The sequence below is a fragment of the Balaenoptera musculus genome, chromosome 9, assembly GCF_009873245.2.
Source record: "Balaenoptera musculus isolate JJ_BM4_2016_0621 chromosome 9, mBalMus1.pri.v3, whole genome shotgun sequence".
Taxonomy (NCBI): Eukaryota; Metazoa; Chordata; class Mammalia; order Artiodactyla; family Balaenopteridae; genus Balaenoptera; species Balaenoptera musculus.
The window spans coordinates 68,160,907-68,187,155 of NC_045793.1; the positions used below are offsets into that span (position 1 = coordinate 68,160,907).

Consider the following 26,249-nt stretch of genomic DNA (forward strand, 5'->3'; position numbering starts at 1 on the left):
CCTCCCCAAAGGGGGAGAAAAAGCGGAAGAAAGAAAATGCAAGCGTTTCTGAGAAACCCACTATTCAAAGTTGAAGGGTCGGCTTATAAAAGTGCCCTAACATCATACGAAATAATCATAATCCTGGAAAACTAGACATTTGACATCAAAGATAGGATTCGATGGATAATTTCACTAATACTCATCTATTGAACTAGCTGATTTATTGGTTTTTGTTGTACTTACTCTGTAATATTCTTCATAAATTCTACTTATTATTCTATGATATTTAAAGTATCCTGATTTAAAATTCATCATAAATTCATGACATAAAATATGGCTAATGCTGGAACCTCCATTACATTTCCAAAGGCTCAACTTGTGGTCTAAGTTCTAAACAAAAAAATCACTGAACAGCAATTTAGAAAAAAATGCATACATGAGAATATATTTGTGATTATGCCAGTTCTTAATACTATTTATTACACCCCAGAGTAAATAAAATTAACATCTAGCTCTTGAAATTGAGACACTTGGCCAGCATTGTTTAAGTCCAGTCTATCTTTAAAATTGATGTCCTCTATATGGTCCAGAGAAGCCTGAAAAAAATATGGCTAGGAGAAGTTTATTCCCCTAAAGTAACTAAAGTCATGTTATCCTAAAGCGATATCAGTTAATTTATGACCATCAGAGTGGGTCAGACTCTAATCAAATTGTAGAAACATTTCCAAAGTGATTATTCAATCAGATGACTAACATGGTTAATTAGGAGCCATAAACATTGCTCTGAAGTTCATCAAAGTAATGACTTGCCCAGAAAAATTACTGCTAATTAAATTGCCTGCTGCTTTCATTTCTACCTTATCTAATAAAAAATCCAACCAATGAAGTTTGGCATTACATTTTAACTTTTGCTAAATGCTCAACTCAGATCCAAACTAGCTAAGTGGCGACTTCAAAGGGAAATGTTTTGTAGCAGGGAACGGAGGCATTTCATTCGTATTCGTTTATGTTTATCCATGAAATAAAACTTACATAATTCAGTGACAATAATAAGCTGCAGTTTATCCTATTCACAAACGTTAAGATGACAGCATATTTACACTGTCTTAATATGCATCCATAATTATAATCTTAGGATCATTAGTACAGCAGTGATTACAAACATTCACCTTGTCATCTAAGAGACCTGGTTTTGAATCTCAGTTCTGATATTTTATGGGAGTATAACATTTTGTTAGTTATTTAACACCTCTTAACTCTCAACCTCCACATCTGTAAAATGGGAATAACAGTGATTTCCTTCAAAGGGTTTTTGGAAGACCGTATGGAGTAAGCCACGGGCAACATTCTGCCCACTTTCTGCTAACACTAAGGACTCAATATAAGGTACTTATTATTAACAGAATCTATTTTTAAGTGAACCTCACAAGTATTTAAACTGTGTGAATCACCGTACTTAAAACTAGAAATAATTACATATCAAAATTATTTTTGTAACTTAATTTGCTATTCTTAAATCATGTATCTATTGAGATGGTTGACATTGCTTATTCGTGTACTTATTCAGTAGTATTCTTCATAAATCTATTAACCTATGATATTTCAAATATATTGATTTTAAATTCACTATAAATTTATGATTTATAAGGTTTAAGTGAGAAGCTCCATTATATTTTCAAAATATTTGGAGGTACCTCTTTTGAGCTTCTTTTTACAGTATTACTCCCTGATATTTGATGCTAAATGGCTTTAGTCTAAAAAGTTTAAAATTCAATCTGTAAATTGAATTATGTATATCTAATTTAGGGTAAAGGATTTTTTTTTATTATTTGGAAACTTATGGATCAAAGAGCTCTTCAGCATGACCTTAGGACGGGGCCAAATCAGCTTGCAGAAACTAAACTGCCTATAATTTGTCACAGATGAGTTCATGGTGATGAAAGCTGATCTAATATGCTGCAAAAATTCAAAGCAGCAAAACACTGTTGTCATTTTAATGCGCTAGCCATAGTCACTGTGGCGGAAGTTAAGAAGAAGTAAACTAACACACTAAACTACCTGATTTGATTTCTCTTCACCTTTAGTAACGCAGTTAAAATTTCCTTTAAATTAAGATAAGCAAGTATGAAACTAAAAAGCTGTTTCTTGACTTGCATTTTAAAACTGTATTGGGAAACATAATACTGATTTGGGAAGCTTTACCAAAGGTCTGCCCACAAAGTGCAGTTTTGAATTTGCTAGGCACTTTTCTGATTTGCATATGCGTTATCCCATAGTACAGGATGAAGTTTCTTCTTTAGGGCATGGTCTGCCTAAAGTTTCTAGGAGCTGTAACAGGCCGGATCAGAGAGAAACTATTTGCCACAGTTGTATGAGACATCCCTATAATTTGCTGAAATTGTTTGTTATCAAATAGTGTACAAAGCTGAAAACACTTCAGATTGTAAACTCTAAATAAGGGGGAAAAGCACCTTGCTTTCATTTGATGCTTCTAGTTAAATTCCTGGAGAAACAATCAGTCTGATAACTTAATTAAGCATTCAAATCTCTGACAGTAAATGAGAAATCCCAGTAAAATAGAAATAAGTTCGATGTTGTATTTTAATGTGATTTTGCTTTCATGTGAGTGTGCACTGCACAGATGGATTGATTACACACTTAACTAACTCCTTGAGGAGGTGATGTAACAAGATCAAGTCCACCTAAACTTGTTTATGGTATAATGATGATGGTGGAAATTAAAACTCCAGGGCCAAAATGTGTGTGTCAACATATATCTGAAATTAACAGGTACTTGGTGAGAAATGTGCTTGTGTGTGTGTGTGTATTTCAATGTAAACAAAGGAGTGTAAACAAGTTTTCAAAGACATTTATTTATCATCTAAACAAATATTGAGCTGTACCAAGAACTAAAGGAATCAATCTCACTCAAGAAAGAAGAGCATTATGACAGATCTTGCCTAAGTTTTGTCTTTCTTAAACTTAAGTTTGTTGTTTCTTCTCATTTCCTAGCAAACTCAGTTTAATGTTTAAAATCCAAAGGTTTTCCAGAGTGCATAAATAAATGAGCTTCATAAAGATGTATTTAAATGCACAGGTCTTCACATACATACTAGTGTAGCATCCTTGTACTCTGCATTTCCACTTGCCACGTGAAGAGATTTCGTGTAGCTAATCAAGAAAATATATTTTTATAAAGTGTTCTAAAAAGGATGCTAACCTGAGGGTTTATTTTTACACCCACATCTATTTATAGAACAAACCTGAAAGTAATTAACTCTAAAAAATAAGGCCCGGTATTAATATGTCTGAATTCAAGTGTGAAGGCTTTAAGTCAAGTTTTATAAGATCTACCCGTTGTCAGTCACAAAAGCTCTATGTGAATATAACAACTTAGTCACTGAAACTCATGTGAAGAAGGCAGAAAAGCTGGAGGTGGCTGAAATCTTAAGAGAGTGGTGCATTTGGTATTACTTCATTCACACTTAGATGGGAGCTCTGTCATTAGGATTTTTAGTAAACTGTGAATATAAGTAATGTAAAATGTGCAGAGACACTTCTTTTGCCACAGATCAGATGTACTGAATCTACTGTTGACAGACTTTGAGGACAGAAAGAGAACTATGTCAGTCTTTGTATGCCTAGAATAGTGCTTGCAAAACCTTAAAAAAGAAAAAAAAAAGGTAACACAGTTATCTGCATTCAGATGCTTTTAAAACTTAAAGGCTACATAACCTAAAATAACAGCATAGAATTTTACCTAAGAAACCACAAACTTCTCTTGTAAGCATCTGGGTTTTTTTGCTTTTTTTTTTTTTTGCAGGGGACAGTATCCTACACAAATAACCACCACATTCAAAGAGGATTAGCTTATTATGATCTAGCTGGCTCACAGTTTTACAAGTTTTACAAGCCTGTGAAGGTTTCAGTAAGCTAGAGTTGAAAATAAAGTTGAAATGATAGGAAACACAATTGCACAAAATAAGCACAATTTTAACTTTGACTACTTATTAGATATTATTGCACTCTGACAATTAACGGAAGTTTAAAAAAATATATGAGAAAAGATGCCATTAGTTGCCAAAACGGGCCACAAAAAAAACTCTGAAGTGGGGGAATTTTTCATGATGAGCTTCAAAACTGAATTGTTCCCTTTCTGGAACCTACACAATTTGAAACAAATACATCATGAATTGCTTTGTCCTCTCACTCATTTCTCCTTGGATCACCTCAATATTCAGATGATTTAGTCTACTTGCTTTGGACATGAATAACACTAGCAGTAAGTTCAGTATGATTGTTTCACTACGTCAGAAACAGCATAATTGTACACTATCTTGTTGGCCATGCACAATATGATTGTTTTAACATAAGAATATCTCTCTTATTTTGTCTTATCCTTTAGCACCAAAGTGTATTTATAAATATTAGAAATAATAGTGGCATCTCATTCAAGAACTAGCAACAGTCTGAGGAAATCTCTAGAAGTTAAGATAAAATCATATCAACAGAAATCCTTATTCTAATTGCCTGGACCCCTAACACTATATTAGCAATTTTACAAACATAGTCATATTTAATCCTTACAAAAACACAAAAGGTATAGGAATTATTTTCCCCTTTCCATGAATGAGGAAACTGAGGACAAAAGAGGTAACAAAACATGCTCAAAATGACATTAGTAGTAAAGAGGTAACAGGTCCAGGATTCAGTATAATGTTTCCAGTGTCATACCAAGTGGGTGGTTTTATTTTTTAATGCTAAGAATAACAAAAACATGTGGATGAAAACAGTGAACTGTGAGGGCCCACACACTGAAAAGAAGGGTTAGCAGAATGGAATGTTCAAAGATACTTTTCTAAACTTAAGAGAATAGTAAATAAATCATAATGACTTACGCGTGTCATTCTTTCAGTTTTGCCTTGCTTTGTTTTTCACATGTGTTTTTGAATAGCTATCTTTGTAAAATTTTCAAGACTGTATTAGAAGCAATTAAATAGAAAATTTACACACATGTACACACATGATAAAAACAATAATCTATTTAATCTGAAAAAAATTCCTTGAAAAGATTTCAATTAAGTTATGCCTATGTTAGGTAAAAATATTTTATGAAATAAAAAGTCTCCCTTTTCTCTAAACTATTAAATAGTTAAGTCACTTAAGTATAGAGATCCTTTAAGTGTAAAATATTCTATAACAATATTCTAAACCTAAACATATATACTCAGATATATACTTGTAAAAAATAAATATTTATCTTCCCTCTCTTGTTCACATTTATGAAACACACACACAGAGGGAGAAATCCAAATGCGCATCCTTAAACTGTCTCATTTAATTGCAAATCTTAGTTGCACATATGAAAACAGTTGTATGCTCATCTCACCCACTCACAATAAGCAGTTCTGGGCCTAAGCATCCTGGTTGTTTTCTTTAAAAAGAAACTAAAAATCCCACACTAAAAAAGTACACCCCCCCTCCCTGTTCTAATTCCCTTTTTTCATGCTCGTTCAACTCACAAGCAGATTATCCCTCCCTTCCCCCTTTCCTGCCTGTAAAATCCAAGTTAGACAAACACTGTGTGGCTGAAATGACATATTTGAATGGAATTCAGACCCACCAGTTCCTGTTTATGTTTCTGATTTGAGAATGTTGTCTTCTCATTCACTATACATTAGGAACACTGCAAGGCCATAAATAGTGTCAGGTTACATGCAGGCAGGACCAATGAGCATTAATCATTACTTCCAGTCAACCGGCAAAAGCAGCAGCTGATGGAACACTATACCCTTCAGCTCTGTATAAATGGACATTCCAGAGAGTAAGAGTGTGTGTGTGAGTGTGTGTGTGTGTGTTTCCTTTCAGTCTCCATTTTATGAATGAAACTCCAGGCTCTACAGAGTCCATTCATGTAAGAGAAATGCTTACAGGGCTCTGCCCCTAGGGATCAATCAGTCATGGGTAAAACTGATATGATTGGTTTAAGACAGCCTTCAGCCTTCCATTACTGACTTAAAATACAGTCCCTGTCCGTTTGACCTGTGTTAATGCATAAAGAGTACATCCAGACCATAGTCTCAATTCTCAAATCAAATCACTAGCCAATGCCACTTACTGTAACTGTAGATTTAGAGCATACTGAAGTATTTCTTAGAAAAACTGATATAGTGGACCAAAGTACTGTTTGGGGAGATTTGCTATTTTAGCCCAGAACTGAATGAGGAAAACTCATATGAGATCTGCTAAGCAATAAAAAGCAAAGTCAAATTGTGAGCTCTATTATAATAACAAAATCAATTAGGAAGGCATCACCGTCACTTTTCACTATTTAAGCACCTAAAAATCAGAGATTAAGTGATCTACTAGCCCACAAATCACACACTGAGAAAAAGAAAATTATATTTGGATGCTAGAGAAACAGGTAAGATGTTAATTTTTTCTGAAGGATCAATAGCTCATTCCTTTAAATTCCCAAGTGATTCTCCACTTGAAATTCTTGGAGCAATGGTTTCAAAGTAAGGAGGGAAAAAAATCAGCTGCCATGTTTTAGGAGAAAATGTGGCCATAAGCAAATGACGCTTAGTAATGGAGTAGGGCCAAGGCTTGGCCTTTGGGAGTGTTAAATATCAGGTACAAAAAGCCAAAGTTCATGGAACCATAATCATCGCTGTGCTGGAAATTACTAAAGATGGTAATGCTTAAAAATATCTAGAGTAAAGAGTAAAGTAAAGAGTCAGTTCAATACCAAACACTGTTAAAACATATAATGGGTTTTATCACCCATCTGTAACTTGGTCCCTGACTCCAGAGGGAAGAAAATACTTTTCTCTTCCAGTGACCTGAAGCCATATTGGGAAATGGTTGCAGTCAACAATCCCTGAATATATCTCTGATTTCTCATAGGATCTTTGCTATGCCTATAGAAGAAGGAATGAGGAGAAACATGAAAAATTCATGGTCTTTGGTTTTAAATGTGTGCAAGATTTTCTACTATGGTGTCATAATTTAATATTTATCTTCCAATTTCTAATATCTGGCTAATAAAATGATAGAGAATAAATCAAGTTACCACCATATTTAACTTTAAACTAAAATTAAACTAAAATTAAAATACTTGACACAGCCAGGAGGGGAGATGATAAGGAATCCTATAATCTATCATCCAGAGAAAACATGGAACAGAGAAAGACCACTGAAGAGTCAACGTACATTCAATTATTAATTCTTAAATAACATTCTCTTTTTTTGGCTTTAAAAAATTTCAGTATTCTTTTAAGAATTAGTTTTTAAGGTGGTTCAAAGATACGTAAGTAAAAGTGATGAAGTAAAGCTTAATATTTCTAAATGTTTTTATTTCATATTTTTAAAAATTAAAGTTATAATTATCAATCATGGGGCCTTCTATTTCAGAAATGAAGAAGCTAGTTTATAGCAAGCCTGGAAGTTCAAAATAAATATCAGTAGCCTTTACTTCTATTCTCTCTGTTCCATCCAACTTTAATGAGCATTTTTCAAGTTTCCTTTTCTCATCACTGCATTCCTTGTACTTCTTGAACAATATTTTTGGTTGTTTACTTATGTATAACTCAATTGTTCAGAAAACATGTAAAAACATTTATTATAAAATATATATGAGGTTAGTTTCCCTAAAATATATATCTCCTCTTAAAAAGTAAATAATAAGAAATCATTAAAAAATAATATATCCTGATGACAGAATTGATGAGATATTACTACAGTAGTAGTAGTAACAATCATAATAGTAACAGTTTAGAAATAAACTACTGAGTACATTTTGCCTTCTGAATTTTGGTGTCTTTTGGTTTTTGTTTTTTGTTTTTTTGTAATTTTGTGCAAGTTGAGCCAGTTGATTGAGGCCCTGACAAATCATCTCCAAACACATAAAGCACTATTTACTCATATTTCTATGTGGCTGCAGAAAACAATTATGTTTTTCTTGCTCTGTTATCTACTGATTTCATCCTATAACTTTAACCTTAAAACCATATTCTAAATTCTGCAAGGGGAATCCCAAGCAATGCTCACTAAGAGCAGCATTAGGAATTACTTCACTATTTTCTCTGCTATTTAAGATGAGTACCCATCAACACAGCAAAACACAGAATAACATTTACAACATAAAAATCTTCTCTCGCCATTTCAGAAACGCAAAACTATTTAACTCTTATGACTACAGTGCCAGCTTGGACCTATGTGAGTACCAGATATATTTGTCAGCTCTCACAGATGAAAGTTAAATGTATTCCTAGTTTTAACATATTTAACATGAGCTAAGTATTGTGCATTTATTTTATCATTTCTCTGCCTACATATAATTTTTCTACATGCTAAGTACAGATAATTACTCTCTAAATTTGAAGGTTTGTCTATTGGCCTTCATCCAAGTCCTAAGGTGATGAAGTATATGGAGAACTTGGGAAGGGTTGCTAGGATTTAAAAATGAAACATAGAAAAAGCCCGTCTTATTTTTCCAAATGTAAGCTTTCCTTATATGTTCTTTTGTTTGTTTTGTTTTTTAATTTTTTGGCCATGCCACACAGTATGTGGGATCTTAGTTCCCCAACCAGGGATCGAACCCTCTCCCTCTGCAGTGGAAGCGTGGAGTTCCAACCACTGGACCGCCAGGGAAGTCCCGTATCTGTTTTAGATACCGCAGTCCTTCATAAGCTTTCTGCTGAAAAATAGATTCATCTGACAAAAGTTTGAAAATGACTCTTACAGTTAAATTTTAAGCCGTCAAGCTATCAAGTGTTTTAACAAAGAGTGAAGTCCAGTAAGAAAGAAGGCTCAGACGAACTCCAAGTTTATATAATCAATCAAAGAATTTTAGAGCTGGCTAGGCCATCAATTTGCTACTTTTCCTTCTAATTATTGTTCAGCCTTTTCCAGAAGAACTATTAGGAAAAGTTACTTCTCTGACAATCTCAATTTTTGATAATGTTTATGGTATATTTTTAAAAAGGAAATAGAACGCATTTTAATCTGAAATATGATTTGAAGTTTTATATTTTCCTATCTTACAGCAGTGAGCACCTAACAGTTAGAATAAAATTGGGGACTGTCTAATGTGAAACAAATACCCCCACATTAGGAGAAGCACACCTTAAGTTTTAAGGCAAATGCTTTCTTTGTCCTGGGTCACATAGAGCTTTTAAAAAACATACGCAAATACTCATTCTAAAAATTAGAGAAAAGGATAAATAATATATTGTTAGATATATTGTACTTTATTTTGGACAATTATATATAGAGATAGGCTGTGGACTGTACACTAAACTAAGAAAAAGAAAACCTTGGTTCTGGTTTTGGCTGTTTCACACAACACCTGTGTAACTGATGGTAAGTTAACTTGAATGAGCCTCGGACATTTTATCTGTACAATAGGGCGTAAAGAACGAATGTGAATTAGGTGATACCCCAGAGCTTTCATGAGTTTAAAGATTTATGATTCTATGAAACAGCTATTTGCGTCAATTTCCCAACTGAAAATAATGCTAACATTTACTACCACATACATGCGACATGCCTCCAAACCGAAAGAAGGCCTCATCAGTACCAGGACTCATGGCCCTGAAAAACACAATTAAAAAACACAGAAACTTTTTCTTGAGAAAACATGATGTCAGCTTTCTCCCCTACCCTCTACAACTACTTCCTCCTCTCCCGAAGCTCCAAGCACACGCTTTCCCCCTTTTTCTTATTTCAGAAACCTTATTCTGTCCCTGAAAGTTCTCTTTCCCCTCTTCCTTCCCAGCTCCTAGCTTAAACTGCTCCACCACAGGGCTGGGAGGTATCTTTTAAACTAATTAAAGTAATAGAATAGGCGCTGAGTGTTAAAAAACACCTTATTAATGTATCACCCCCTCCAATCAACTCCTCAGTTAAGATTTTTAAGACACCCCCAAAATGCAAAGGAACGTAATAGCATTAAATGATGGGACTGCAAGGACAGTGCAGGGATGAACCTGAAACCCACCAAGTAGCACATTCATTCTCTTCCCTCTCTAAGGCAGTCCTGGAAACAAACGAATAGAAAGTCTGGTTTGCAATGAATGCGACTATGTCATCCTTAACTTAGCATCCTTTTCACTTATAGGACTGATGGGATTAATTTGGACACTTTTTTTCTTCAACTCTAAATTGGTTGATATTTTAAAATATAATACGTACTATGTCTGATTAGGAAAGCAGTACGTAAGCACTATTGAAAGACAAAGCACTTTACAGACAAAATAAATATTGCCTATAATAGCACCACGCATATATAACCACATTATTTCTGTCCTGAGTCTTATTTTGCATGAGTCGGGCTTTACACGTATAATTTTTTTTATTCAGTAGTCTGATTTCACTAAATATTTTTTAAAAACCCGACTTCTAATGGCTGCATAATATTTGTTATTGATAGCCATAACTCACATTACCATTCAATTACTCTGTAATATTCCTCCCCCCACTAAACATTCATCCTGCGTCTCCCCTTCCTTAAGATAATTTTCTGAGAGTGAAAATACCTACTAATCAAAGCACGTGAACATTGTGTGCTGATATTTTCTTGAGTCAAACCTTAGTTTCATGTGCCCACCACCTTCCTAAAAATACTACCCGAAGCTATGCAAAACCAAAACCAAAACAAAAGACGAATCAACGAACACGTACAACTCTAATAAAATATGTTGTTGTGAGTATCTAAATATTTACCTCATTGGGCATTTTGAATCTGCAAAACCTCACATGCGAGCATGAAAATGGGAAAATAGCCACGATTTTATGAAAATGGAGCACTGCATCCGTATGAAGCGCACAATGCTTATTCAACGCTTTTTACGTAGTCACTTGGCCATAGGGGCAAAAGAGGGGAATCAGGTTGGAGTCAAGAAAAAACAACCAACCAACAAAAAACCTGTGTCTTGCTTTATGCAGCACCATTAGGCTAGAGAAACAGAGGAGGAAAACAACAATAATAGATGCAATCGGACTGTTGAGAACTTAGTATCATATAATCATGATCACACTGTACTGGTTCACCAAATTGGCCCTAAATATCAATTTTTTTTTATCTCCTCAATGTCTTCTGATCCAAGATGGGTCCTTTTTCCTGAATAAAAATTTCTACTCTACTAACATAATATTTTGCAATTTTTTAGCTTAAATACTCAGCAGTTGAAATTGCATTCCTGTAATTATAATTATAACTAATAGACCTTCCATTTCCCATATCGTAATTAATGTCAGGCTTTATTAGAGCATAATCATGCTACCTTTTCACTTACAAAGCTTCTTTTATTTTCACAACATTTATGTTATATTGAATTAAGCAAGAACGAGCTCTAGAGGCCTTCTTAAAGGACAGCCTTTGGATCACAGATGCTGAGCAAATGGACTATGAAATGTTTTTTGCATTGTCTTTAAATCACATAAAGTACTTTCTAATGTGCTACTTGTTCAACTTCAATAAGTGAACAAAGAACTTAATGATTCAGTGATAAATACATTAGATTTCCTAAAAAGGTTATTTAATATTCTGTCAGCAAGGATGAAAGAACTAATGACAACAAAACAAAACATCTGGAGATCGTACTTGTTGACGGCAATGTATGACGTATACAGATGCGTCAACTTAATTGCAGCAATTTGGTGGCCAGTAAAACATATTTTGAAACACACAGGTTAATTTTTCATCTGCCCTGGTTACACAGTAACTACAGTTCTTTAGACCACATCCATCCAGAAGATACAACTTTACTATATTTAACTATTCAAGTGAAACTGAAGTGTATCTTATTGGCAATATGGAAATTAGAATTCAAAGGTGTTGTCCAACTTTAGCAATCTGAAATATAATTTACAGGGGAGAAAGTAACATAAATTAACAGCTTCTCAAATATTAAACAAATATTCCACAAGTCATTTGCAAGGTTTATGGCAACTTACAAAAGAGATGTCCTATGTACCTTTAAAATAGGATACTGGACCGTTATAGACTGAATGATCGTGTCCCCCATAATTCATTGTGAAGCCCTAATGCCAAAAGTGATGGTATTTGGAGGGGGGTGGGGGCTTTGAGAAGTAATTAGAATAAGACTAGGTCATGAGGGTAGGGCCCCCATGGTGGAATTAGTGTCCTTATAACAGAAGAGGAAGAGAGACCAGAGCCCTCTCTCTGCTGCATGGGGACACAGTGAGTAACTAGCTATCTGCAAAGCCAGGAAGAGAGGCCTCACCAGGAAATGAATCTTCTGGCACCTTGATCTTGGACTTCCCAGCCTGCAGAACTGTGAAAGTTAAATGTCTGTTACTTCAGCTTTCCCAATGATGGTATTTTATTATAGCAGATTGAGCTAAGGAATGGACTATCCTTCTTTAGGTTAGAAGTGACTGAATCTGTGCTTTTGAGGGTCAGACTGTGGCTGACTCTGAAATTCATATTATATATGGTCCACAAATAATGCAATTGAACCTCACAGCCCCAGTTCCTATTTTTTTGCCCTCAATGGATTATTTAAATCTTTTTCTTGTTTGGTTCACATCTTCTTAAGAAAAGTTACACGTCTTCAACATCATGTTATATATAATTTTATATACAATATAAATATAAGGAAAATATATATATATACGTGTGTATATGTATATATATATATATGTATGGAAAACCACAGAATCAAGAAAATGATTTCAATGATAATCTTTCTGAGATTATACATATAAAAACATTTCTAAAAAACACCAAGAAATTTCTAAAAATGCTATGCCTTACAAGTCCTTTTGAATCAATTATTTGGGCTATTTTAACTGATTTCCATGTAAAGTTTCTTGAAATCACGATGAATTCAAAAAACTGTGCAGCAAATTAAAATTTGGTTTGGAGAGTAAGGATAACATCAGTTAACAGGACTAGAAACTTGCAGAGAGAAATGAATCGTATCTATAATAAAGCCCATTGTAGTGCAGGGTTCTTAATTATGCCCGTAAATCATGGACAAACATAAAAGGTTCTAAAGTGTAAACACTATGGTACATTCTAGGACCGCCTCCAAATTACAGGGCCTGGGACAAGCACTCAAGTACAGTCCCTCACACCATATGTTTAAATTTTTAAACTATAAACCAGCCAAACAAACCGATAAATAAATATGTTCTCTCCTCCTATTCCTTGAACCTATAACAAAATAACAACTTGGAAGGCCAGGCCAAACCTAGAATTTGGGAAAATCTCTAGGATGAGTGCTGAACGAGGATGATTATGGAGCCAGTTTTTAGTCTTCAGACCCCAAGCCCACCCCACCCCCTTCCTGCCTCTCTTCCTATCCCTCAACCCCACATTGTTCCACACCATGGGGGCCTCACACACCAAACATATGGGCACAACCAAGCTTCATCCGCATCCTCCCACAAACAGCTGTCCCTTGGCCACCTCCTTGGACCTAGAGGTACACACAGGAACAGTGTGATCTGCCTTCAGAAAACTAGGCCTGGGATAGACTTGCTCAGGCCCTGGAAGTGGACTCATGGCTGGCTGGGCAGGGAATTCATGGGTCCTGGGTAGCTGGGGTACCTTCCAGAAGTAGAGGTATAGCCTCTCAGTGGGCAATTCCCCTTAGTCCTTTTCAACTTCTTGCCCAATGAGGAAGGGTGGCCAGAGGGAGACTCTCAGTGGTAGGGCTTCTTCTTGCTGAGCTTTAAGACCAGTTTATAATAAAACAGGTAACTTTACGCAAGTTGGAAACTTAAGACTAGGAGACAATTTTCTTTCGTCAAGTAGAACCGATAGAAAAACTCAGCAGAGTTATGCCTAGAGAAGCAAGAGTTCCTTCATAAAGAACATCCATAACTTTGCATCCAGATGAAAGGAGGTCACATTGTTTTCAAATATTTTTAAGTCCACAACCATCTATTGACCATGCTTACAATAACGTTAGTAATATTTTGCCTGGTGCCCTTCTTAGAAGCATTAGCTTTTATTTCATACTTTTTCCCCAAATTCCTGAGATTTCTGAAAGGCAGGTGTCCTGATTTTGAGATTATAACAAGAGAAATGAGCACAGAATAGTTAAGTAATTTTTCTGAGTTCTTAAGGTCAAATATTGGCAAAGTTGGTGGTAACATTAACAATAGACATAAGTGCTTTTTACTTTCGGGAAACCCCAATTCTCCATCTTGATGTACTCCTTACTGAGATCTTTCAGGCTCAGTGAGACTAGAGCTAAGTTTATTATTGCTATTTTTGCTATTCCTCTCCCAATATGGAAGAATCCTTACTTCTGGACCCTTGGAATCTTGCCACAAGAATAAAGAAACAAACAGTTATAAGCAACAAGTTACTCAGTACAGAAGAATATTGCTTTCTGTAAATATTGCTATTAAACAGTGCAGCAGGAGCAAATGGAAAGAAAGCCCAGAATCAAGAAAAGAATGATCATGTTACTCTCTTGGGCTGAGAGTGTACGTAATTTTACAAATTGTACTCTTCTTTGGACAGGTTTCATTTCTAGACACTATTTCACCCATTGGCTCATACCAAAATGATTTGACAGTCCAACCCTTCACATAGAGAGAAAGATTCAAAGAAGGAATAAATCAGAAAGATTCCACCAAAAAATGGTCAGGAGCCACCCAATCTGTGGCCAACACTAATGAAACTGACAAGCAAGTGAAAAGATATCTTAAACATAACTTAAAGCACAGGCCTACCTGAATCATACGCAAAATCTCTGGGCTCCTGTTTGATCATCAGAGGAGGGGGGAAGCTTTGGCTGGCCGCACCACCAACCATGGTATTGTGTTCATACACTGGGTCGTGGTACTCCTGCTTAAAGCCTTGAGGTGGGAAGGGAATGTTTGGCTCAGACATCTGCCGTTGGTATATGGGACGTCCTTCCCTTGGCATTGTCGGCAAAGGAGGAAAGGAATTACAGGGTTCAGAAAGTTGGCGGCGAAATCTGGGAAATAAGAGAGCATGTTTCAAATAAAATAGTAACAAGGAATACCCTTTAAAAATACTGGCACGATTTTTAACTGCTTAGTTAATGAACATGACACCAGCTGACCCGAAGTGTAAATCTTTAACAAAGACTAGATATCTCCTTCCTGGGTCAGTAGCACTGTGCTTTCTAATCATAATACATCTTGTGTTCCCCTTCTAATTAGTTCCATTCAGCACCATTTCAGTACACGACAAAAAGTTAAAGATGTGCTTCGAGGAAGGCTAGGAGAGCATTGTAGTGTTTGCAAGAAATACACACTCTAACAGTTAAAATGCCCAACTAGAAATCAACTGGATCATTTGCCAGATTTCCTTATTAAGAGGGTCTCAAATTAATTATAGACAAGAAAAACAAAACGAAACAAAACAGGGGAACCAGAAAGAATCTGATTTCAAACTGCAGCCTCCAACTTTTAATTCTGTTATCAAACTAACCAACCAACCAACAAACAAAATCAACCAAATAAAAACTTCCTTATTGGTTTTCCTTCCCTTACCATCAGTTATCAAGGGAGCAAGAAGGGAATGACTTTCTTCTCAAGTGTGCAGGACTCTTACCTCTTCAACAATGTCCTAAATAACACTGTATTCTAGTGAGAAATTAAACTGGGAAATATTATAGAGACCGAAATCCAAGCTAGTTTTAAAAGACTACTTCTTTACTGTCAAACAGCAACACAGAACTCACTGGCTTCCAAGAGCTTCAAACAAAATATCAGGTTGATAAAAATAAGCATAAAATATTACAGCAGACCTCCAATGATGGAAGGAACACGCATGCATCACTTAGCTTTGGGACAGGTCGTGCTGTTAGGTCATAAGGAAGTTCTGAGGCCTTGGCAGAAGGCTGAGAGTGAGTCTCTACGCTCCTTCCTTCTTGGTTATCCTGTGTACTGATTGGCTAATTACTTCCTCATTCAGTTCTGTGTTTCTCATCCTAATATCATTGACCCACCACAAAGATGTGGATTAATTAAAGATTTAACAGCTCTAAAAATGCCCAGGAGTGCCTAAAAATAACCTACCCAACATCTCTATGAGCAAATGTAAGCCTATTAACTCCCCCGCACCCGCCCCCAAAAGCATTCCTCAGACTTTAATTTGGAAAGTTAACATTTAATTTTGGTAACGTTAAATGAAAACAAGGTAAAAGTGAAAGAATGGCAAGGCAATTGCTTTAGCATTTCTAAGAACACTCCATCCTGTGATTTAACTCTAGCCTCTCTGGCTGCCATGGAAAGCACTGAAATTCCACCTACACCTGCAGAAAATAAACTTAGAAACTCAGATCTAGCAAAATGGGCTGACTGGCATTGCATTCACTTCCCTTCTCTTGCTTATTTCACTAGCCAAAAAAAGAAACAAGTTATCATTAAGAACTGTCAAGGAATGAATCCGAAAACTGTAAGTTGAAGTTAAAAAAAGAATCCAGCTCACTTGGGAAGCCTTCAAAGGAAGATAATAAGACTTCTACTAAAAGCTTTGTTGAAAAAATCAAGCCATTTGTTTTCACAAGTCAACATGATTCCAGTTGGTACTCACTGAGGACCACGAATATATCAAACACACGTGCTTCATAAGAAACTACAAGTTTGTGGTATCATTCTTATGACCAATTGTAAAGAGAAAGCGACTCCGGAAGCTTTCTGGAGAGAGTTCATGGGTAAGGAGAGCGTGCTGATGAACTCCTGGGTAAAGAAAAACAGTGTCTTAAGTGGTGGGAAACATTGAGAAAGAGAGACAGGGCTCCTGCACAGTGGGTTCAGGAAAAAGTGCCAAAGGGCTGGCCCAAGGAACAGAATGAGGCTGAGGAAAGGAAGCGGGGTGCTGCCCAGCTGGCCATGACGCATTCCCAGAGTGAGGTGGGGTGCCTCGGCTGGATGGGGCTATTTGGGGGAAAGGATCTGTTCCCAGAGCAAATTTGCCAATTATAACTGAGGGACTGTCATTTGTTGGCTAGAGCTCTCCAAGAAATCCTCCTCAGAAGCATACGGCTTCAGAGATTTTCCTGGGATCGGCCAGCTGGTGCTGTCCTCAACACTCAGTGGGGGGCAGTGGGAAAAGACCCTGAGCTTCCCTCTCCTAGTTCCGGGCCGGCTGTTCTCAGTCTCAAATATTTGACTTCAAGTAGAGGAACTAAAATGGATTTGGCTACAGCATTTCAAGCTAGGTCACCTAAAAACAGCCATACTGCTTGTTCAGCAATCACCTTCCATAGGAAAGAACTATTCTGCACAGAGCACCCGACTAGGCAATCTCTAATTCTGGCCCTCATCTGAGGTGTGAGACGAGCGATCAAGAACTCTGGGAAGTCACCAGAAGTAGACAAACAAACTTGCTTTTCTTTTGACGTCCTCTTTTTCCCTTTCAGCCCTGCACAATGTGCATCTGTTGAAATGGCCCACCCGGCAATAAGATGTCTTTCATCTGTATTTACAAAACTGTTTACACAGATGCACATACCATTACACTCGGACAAAGTCTCAAGTCCACAGGGTGAGAAGGGAAAGATAATGGGAAGCATTTCATAACTAAAGCACAAGAGGACTCAGGGATGGAAACCAAGGTAGGAAAGTTATTACTTGGTCTCACATTGGAAAGAATGCTTTCATCTTACCTTCATATCAAAAGAGTTACTGAACTTGAGACTGAGTCCCATTAAATAACCTATAAAAAGCAGATCTGAGTATTCCCTTATTTTCAGAAAGTTGCCAGTGGCACATCTTCTGGTTTCCTCTGCTGATCTGGGAGATTCCTCTGGCTGAGCTATTTTTATAATGGTGTGTCAGAGCCAATTTGCACGGGCTTATTGTTAAATTTTCAGGAATTCTGGGAGCCAACTCTTAGACACAGCCATTGTTAACAATTAAATTATGTAAATTTATAATTATTTAAAAATTATATTTAAAACAAAGGCAGAAAACACTCATCACTTCCTAATTCTTTTACTACATTTTACTGCTAATTATACTAATTATGCTCTAGAGGTTATGTCTATTGTATCTGTTTGGTAGAAATACTGTTTCATGGCATGTTACTATACATCTCTTTGCAATTCCACATTCAGGGTTATCACAGTGATAGCCTGGAGTCTGCCATGGGGGCAATATTTACATCCAGACTCATCAAATGCTATAGATCAAGGTCTTTGGGTTTTCTCTCATAGAGAGAATGCTATAGATCAAGGTCCTTGGGTTTTCTCCCAGAGAGCCCGTTGTTAACCATTTACCAGCACACCACTCACTCTATATAAGTACAAGGTAGAAGGGGAAGAAAGGATGCTATACATAATTGACTTGTGTTTTAAGTTGTATTATTAAGGCCTCTAAATGTCCTCCAATATTTTATTTCAATACGAATTTTTTTCATCTCTAGGAGTCGAGAATTACCCACCGTAACATTCTCTCTAGCTCTATGTTGTGTCTTGCCTTGTTCCTTTCTAAGTAATACTAGTTCAGTCTCTACCTCTTTATATTCTCAGTGTTCAGGGTCATGCCTCTACTGACATTAAATATTCATCACTTGGAAAGGAGGAAAGATAGTTCTATCAAATAAGTTTTCTTCTGCAAAACTATGTACAGCTAAACCACTCATCTAAGGTAAAGAACCTAATTCTGTAAGCCACCTACTAAAATTAGTCTCCTAACTTTATAGAAAAAGTACACACATATGCTCATAAAAATGGGATGATCTGATTTAAAGTTTAAGTGAAGCAATTTAATTCAAGCAAAGCGAAAGGGAAATGTTCAAATGTCAGTATATAGATTAATTTTCCATTTTAGCAACCAATTTAAATGTTTATAAAGGAATGTTTATAAATGACCTTCTCCACAAATTATTTATAGCTAAAGATAGAGCAAGCTCTTCCTAAAAATATTTTGCACAGATGTGCAAAATTAATACACTCCCCTTGAATTTACTATAGGTCTTAGAAATTGGTAGTAATAGGAATTTCTTCCAAGAATGCTAAAAACAGTTGTTTTTTTGGTTTGTTTTTTGCTTTTTTAAATGGTACTTGCAGTTACCAGAGGGTAAGGGTGGGAGAAGGGATAAACTGGGAGACTGGGATTAACACATACACACTACTACATATAAAATAGATAACTGATATGGACCTACTGTATAACACAGGGAACTCTACCCAGTACTCTGTAATGGCCTATATGGGAAAAGAATCTAAAAAAACAGTGGATATATGTATATGTATAACTTAACCACTTTGCTGTACAGCAGAAACTAACACAACATTGTAAATCAACTATACTCCAACCAAAATTTTTTTTAAAATGGTACTTGCAGTTACCTGTGGTCCATGGGGTAGCTGCTGTCTTGAATGGGCTGCGATGGAGGGAGGTGAGCTGGGAAGGCGCGGTCAGGTTTCGAAGTGTGAGCTGAGTTGGGAGACGCATGGTGCAGGGGGGACACTGGGGTGCTGGATGGTGTTGGGGGGTTGGAGGGCCTCATTCCCACTTGTGGCTTCTGATCATAGGCACTACCCAAGGAATGAAAGAAAAGAGAACATGTGCTTCTTGGGAGCAATTAAAACTTTTTTTTCCCCCAACCCAAGGGAAGAAAAAATATTTTTGGCTGAAGTCTTAAGGAAGTTGGAATTTCGTATTTTTTGGTTTCCATAGCTCTAGAACATGTAATCTTTGAAACTGTCACACACTTAAAAAGAAAATAGGATAATGAATGTATAACTTGGCAACAGCATAAATATAAAACATCTATTTTTAATACACATACAAACAACACAGTATAAGGAACATCTCTGTCAATGAAAGCAGTAGCATATTATTTCCATCTATTCTTTTTTTTAATTATTATTATTTTTATACAGCAGGTTCTTATTAGTCATCAATTTTATACACATCAGTGTATACATGTCAATCCCAATCGCCCAGTTCAGCATCCATCTATTCTTGATATGTCTCCTTAAGCAAGTTTCATAGATCTTTTCTAGATCATTAAATATTTCTGATATTATAATCCTTCTATATATATATATATATATTTAAAGTATTTGCTTATTTATTTATTTATGGCTGCGTTGGGTCTTCGTTTCTGTGCGAGGGCTTTCTCTAGTTGTGGCAAGCGGGGGCCACTCTTCATCGCGGTGCGCGGGCCTCTCACTATCGTGGCCTCTCTTGTTGCGGAGCACAGGCTCCAGACGCGCAGGCTCAGTAATTGTGGCTCACGGGCCCAGTTGCTCCGCGGCATGTGGGATCTTCCCAGACCAGGGCTCGAACCCGTGTCCCCTGCATTAGCAGGCAGATTCTCAACCACTGCGCCACCAGGGAAGCCCAATCCTTCTATATTAAATAAGATTTTAGAATAAGAACTAACATCAGTTTAACGAGATGCGGATCATACCTGGCTCGCCTTTATTTGTGGTAGAACTCTAAGAAGGCCATGCTTCTGCCTTACTGTCATTTTTTTAATGTAAAATAAATGACGCCTGGCATTAATTTCCTCACATAGGATAATAAAGGTTTATGAGGCAAATTAATAAAGATTTATGTCTCTGATATCTTTAAACTTTCTTGGAGTATAAGAATAGGTACAGGGGGCTTCCCTGGTGGTGCAGTGGTTGAGGATCTGCCTGCCAATGCAGGGGACACGGGTTCGAGCCCTGGTCTGGGAAGATCCCACATGCCGCGGAGCAACTGGGCCCGTGAGCCATAACTACTGAGCCTGCGTGTCTGGAGCCTGTGCTCCGCAACAAGAGAGGCCGCGATAGTGAGAGGCCCGCGCACCGCAATGAAGAGTGGCCCCCGCTTGCCGCAACTAGAGAAAGCCCTCGCGCAGAAACGAAGACCCAACACAGCCAAAAATAAATAAATAAATTAATTAATTAATTAAAAAAAAAAGAATAGGTACAAAATAATGTTCTTAAGAGTAAAATCCTGTTATCATCGTCTAACTTCTGAACACAATTACAAAATAATAAAATGAGTAAGCTTGTTTTTATATACATTATGAATTTAAGTTGCTTTCTTTAGCGTAGCTCTCAGGAATATGATTTAACTAATTTTTGTAATCTAAAAAATACTTTATTGAAAACAAATTTTACTTAAATTTCTGAACAAAAAAAGATGTTCTAGATTAAAATACCGTATTTCATTTTAAAATAAAAAGCATTCATTAATATGTATTTTTCTTTAAAAAAGAAACTTTAAAAAAAAACTGACTTACGTAATAATTTACCCTGTTGCACCATCTACACAACAGAATAACATCCAAGTGCAAAAATACTTTATAGAAGTGAAGGAGTATGTGCTGCATAAGTCTTGCTTGCTTTAAAGCAAAGTCAGTGGAACTCATATTATGTTTGGTTCTACCTATTTCCCTTACCAATATTTCTGAATGTGAGCCCACTTCTTTTATAAAATGGTTCACCTGTCTCATTCCCACATAAAAAGAAAAAAATGATACATCTCCTGTCCTAGAATATTACTTTTTTCCCTTATGAAATGCTGTATTGAGTCACACTGTTTGTATAGAAATGGAAATAACAAAATTTAATCCATATATCACTGTGGGAATTATTGGTCCCCAAGAAGAACCTCAAAATATTCAGGTAATTCTTCTACCGTTAATTTATGAAAGTCCGATATGTCTTTCTTCTTTATACGTCCATAAAGCAGCAGTTATTTCATAGTCAGACTTCCGATCAATGCTAAAATGCAATGGCAATTCTATACCTATTTGGTTTATTAATTAAAAATTCCTCCATATGTTAAATAATTACTCTGAGAATACACAGTACTCTTAAGGAGAAAATGCAAAAATTAAAAACACGATAAAAATAAAACTCAGATTGATCAATATTGTTTTATCTGAACTCAGTATGTTTTAATAGTTGGCTTCTACAAGAGATCTGTTTTACAAAGGCTTTGCAGTTCAATTGAACTGCCTCACCATTTCAGGCTCTGGTGAACCTCCTAGAAAAGCAGATATAAAAGACAAGTTTGCAAGGACAAATAGTAATAGAATATCCAAGCACTGGTCAGGTACTGTGAGACTGCACAAATCGAAGTTTCTCAAATCTTAAATATCTTGGACAACAAACTAGTGAATATAACAAAAAGGAAGCAGACTCACAGATATAAAGAACAAACGAGTGGTTACCAGTGGGGAGAGTGAAGTTGAGAGGGACAACACAGGGCTAGGAGATTAAGAGGTACAAACTACTAGGCATAAAATAAGCTACAAGGACATACTGTACAACACAGGGAATATAGCCAATATTTTATAATAACTATTAATGGAGTATAACCTTTAAATGTTGTGAATCACTATCTTGTACACCTCTATCTTATATAATATTGTACATCAACTATACTTCAATTTAAATAAAAAGAAAAAAAAATTATTCCACAAAAAGAAAAAAGAATATATGTAAAAAAAATCTGAGGAAATAGAAGACTTCTTTGGATTATAATGTAATATGAACTTGAATCAACATAATTTATAAGACCACAAATATTTGCAATCATTTTTATAAGTTTCTAAACTAACTCCTTTAAAGAACTACGTACGTCTCTACTATAATTGAGAGTAATAACATACAATATACAGAGGCAACTTTTTCCGAACGCAATTAGAGACCGATATGAAAAGCAGCAGAATGCAATTTACTATGAAGGGTTTTTAATGAACATACATGTTATCAAATTTTCCAACAAATGAGCAATGCACTTCTACTGCTCCACCCTTTATTATCATCCGAAGGAACAACTGGCTTTTTAATAGATAATAGCCTCTGCTAAGCCTTATAAAATTCTAACTTTACTGCAATTGTCCATGAATGCATCTTATAGATCATCTGCAAAACCTGTCAGATAACTAATGTACTGCTTAGACCTGCCAAATGGTTCATTTTTTCCTACACACTCTATCTAAAGTGCATAATGCTTTCTTTCTAATGAGAACTTTCAGTAGCTATTCATGCATGCAAAGTAAGAACCTCTCTCTCTCTTTTTTTTTAAGTGAAGATAGACACAGGAAGCACCTTTCTCTTTTACTTGTTTATTTATTTATTTGGGCACACCGCACAGCATGTAAGATCTTAGTTCTCCGACCAGGGATTGAACCAGTGCCCCCTGCAGTGGAAGTACGGATTCTTAATCACTGGACAGCCAGGGAAGTCCCCAGACCCTCTTTTCAATCCCATAGTGCACCACTACAGTAGAAAAGCAACTCATGATTTGGATAAAAATGACTGCTTTAAAATGATTCTGGGGACTTCCCTGATGGCGCGGTGGTTAAGAATCTGCCTGCCAATGTAGGGGACATGGATTCGAGCCCTGGTCCGGGAAGATCCCACATGCCGCAGAGCAACTAAGCCCATGCACCACAACTACTGAGTCCGCATGCCACAACTACTGAAGCCTGCACGCCTAGAGCCCGTGCTCCGCAACAAGAGAAGCCACTGCAATGAGAAGCCTGCACAACCCAACGAAGAGTAGCCCCCACTTGCAGCAACTAGAGAAAGCCCGCGCACAGCAACAAAGACCCCCCTCCCAAAAAAAAGATAGGTCTCTGACTTGACCTTTAATTAAAATGATTCTGAAAGTATGTAATCAGACAGTAAATGGTCCTTCCGAGTTCTGCTAAACACATAACCTAATTAGCTTGTTATATGCTGAAGATGTAACTCATAAAATATGACTTGAGATTTTATATTATGCTGGAATTGTGTTTCAATAAGAACCATCAGGCCTTCTCTATACACCTGATTGCTTTACCTGACATTGTACAGGCACTTTTCTCCATAGCTGAATTTAAAGGGCTGTTCTTGACTGCAGGCAGAGCCAAGTTCTGAACATGGACTGTGGGGTTCTTTCTTGATTTTCAGTGGGAGGCCGTGAAAAGCCACTAGAAAACAAAACACAAATACCCACAAAAATGAAATACAGTTAGGAATTAAGTACACTAATCTGTTCTACTCCTCTTGGTTAAAATGTCACTAACATTTCATATTAACTTTCATACATAAGAAAAATCACATTGGATGAATTTCATGCAAGAAAAGATTCTGGAGAATCTCCATATACTCATTGTTTGCTTTTATTGCATAACGAAATGCATGCTTCAACTCTCTCTCATTACTTAAAGTCAAATGAACTGCTTGTAATTGGCTTAGCTGATATTGACAACACTAGAAGCTCAGTTTTCAGAAAGTAAGCTTGAAAATGTTTCAGAAAGGTTTCCAATGACTAAAGCAGAAAAAATACAACTGATTATCCAAGAATTAACTGAAGACAGGAACATAATTTTAAGTATTATTGAAAGGAAAATATCTCAAATGCACCAATAGTAATGGTTTAATGGAATAACAACTGGATATGGGAAAGAAAATCCAGATGCATGCAGTTCTCAGGGTAACTAATGATACTTTGGACAAAAGGACAAAAAACTCGACCTCTTTTTAGGCCAGCGCTCATATATAAAAATACAGATAAAACTATTTGCCTAACTACTTACCAGAAGTGTGAAGATACATTGTGAGAAATATGTTAAAGTTATTTTTCATATATAATCTACCATAAAACAATTATTCTATATGAAATGATGTTTCCTCCTTTTCCATATGACTTAGTGTCATATGTCATTATTGTTCAATATAATATAAAGACAATATCATAAAATATGAAGAAATATGTATATTTGGGGTGGAATCATAGCTTTCAAACCAATAAATAAATAAGATTATATATTTTTATTCTTCTATATGAAACTGAAAAAATGCATATTAGAGATCCTCAGAATAACTGAAGTTTTAGTATAAATGGAAAATGAATAGAAAGATAAGGGGGAAATAGACATGAGAATGAATTTTATTTTCATACAATTTGCACAGGTATGAATTACCAAGGATAAACACAAGAAGGACACACTGTGAATAGCTACTCCAAGTCCTATAAAACCTGGGATTAAAACAAAATATTAAGTGTATATACTATAAAGGAAGATACTACAAGAGAAACTTTGTGGCTTATGATGCCATTCAATCTTGATTATGATATTGCAGCATTATGAACTTGTACTAACTTGAAAGTCATATATAATTTTAGTATAAGAAATTGATATCAAGAGCTACCAAGCTCCAGGAAAATAAATGCTATTTGTTTATATAAGCACATAATTTTGACAAAAATGTTCTCTGGTACTCAAGAGACATCTGTAACACTGTAGAAAACAGAAGTAAACAAATTTCACCTAAATTAGTTGCCTAAGGAACACTTAATAAATAATAATACAATTATTTCGCTGAGTGGTCTATTTCAAAGTATTTTTTTCTAATTGAATCTGTGTTTAATATATCTACTCAAAGTAGAGAGTTAGAGGAATAGAAACAAAGGGGAAATTACATGTCTCTTCATATTCAAAGGGTACGTATGTTCATTAACTTTACCAAGTCAGAAAGTTATAATTTATAAAACGTTAAGATAGAAGAGGCTTAAGAACCTCAAGAATCAATTGTAACGTGAGGACTTGTTTGGATTCTGACTTGAACAAACCAACTGAAAGAGACACCTTTCCAACAAATAAGATATATTTCAATGTGGACTAGGTATTAGATGTTTAAGAAATTATTGTTAATTTTGTTGGATGTGATAATGAAATGGCAGTTGTACCAAAAAGAAAGGTTTAAAGCTAAAGCTTCATAAAATATTTACAGATAAAAAATAAGCTCTGGGATTTCCTTTAAAATACTCTAGAAAAAAATGTATGAGGGAAGAATCAAATAGAAAAATGTTGATAAATGTTAAAAGCTGACTGATGGATAGGTGGGAGTTTATTACATTATTTACTTTTACCTGAATTTGCAAGATGAAATGTTTTTAAAACGTGGGGGAAAAAAAATCACAAAATATTTAAAGTAGTATTCTATAAGAAAATTCTCTCCCTCTGTGTGTGTGTGTGCTACTTCTTAGAATGACAAATATTGCATCATGCAATCTTGTAATATCTTAACCAGGCATCTGTTGCTTTCTTAACAAATAGTTTTCCACTGTTTATTACTTACTTGAACATATACAACAAAATGTGTATACCTTAGTTCAGCACTTTAGATTAAGTAGTAGGTTTTATATTTTCCTAAGAAAAAGCAGTAGCAACATCAAAGGAACTCACTTTGCCATTCAACTAAGTAACAAATCATTATACCTGAGAAATGAGATCTAAATTATATGAATGAAAATGGATAAGAACTTAAAAGCTAATAAATTGCTAGTATGATGCAAAGTTTATC

At 35.8% G+C, this 26,249-nt stretch overlaps 1 protein-coding gene across 9 annotated transcripts in view; it reads right to left on the minus strand.

Annotated features, from left to right (window-relative positions):
- ETV1 (ETS variant transcription factor 1) overlaps positions 1-26,249 on the minus strand; it is a 95,639-nt gene that overhangs the window by 20,763 nt on the left and 48,627 nt on the right. For 8 of the 9 annotated variants that reach the window (XM_036863922.1, XM_036863921.1, XM_036863919.1 and 5 more), the window contains 3 exons: positions 23,740-23,869; positions 19,293-19,481; positions 14,698-14,945 (listed from right to left, as the gene is read on the minus strand). In XM_036863922.1, the coding sequence (XP_036719817.1) occupies positions 14,698-14,945; positions 19,293-19,481; positions 23,740-23,869 (567 nt within the window). The remainder of the gene's footprint in view (positions 1-14,697; positions 14,946-19,292; positions 19,482-23,739; positions 23,870-26,249) is intronic. The other variant, XM_036863927.1, reaches the window with a different exon arrangement.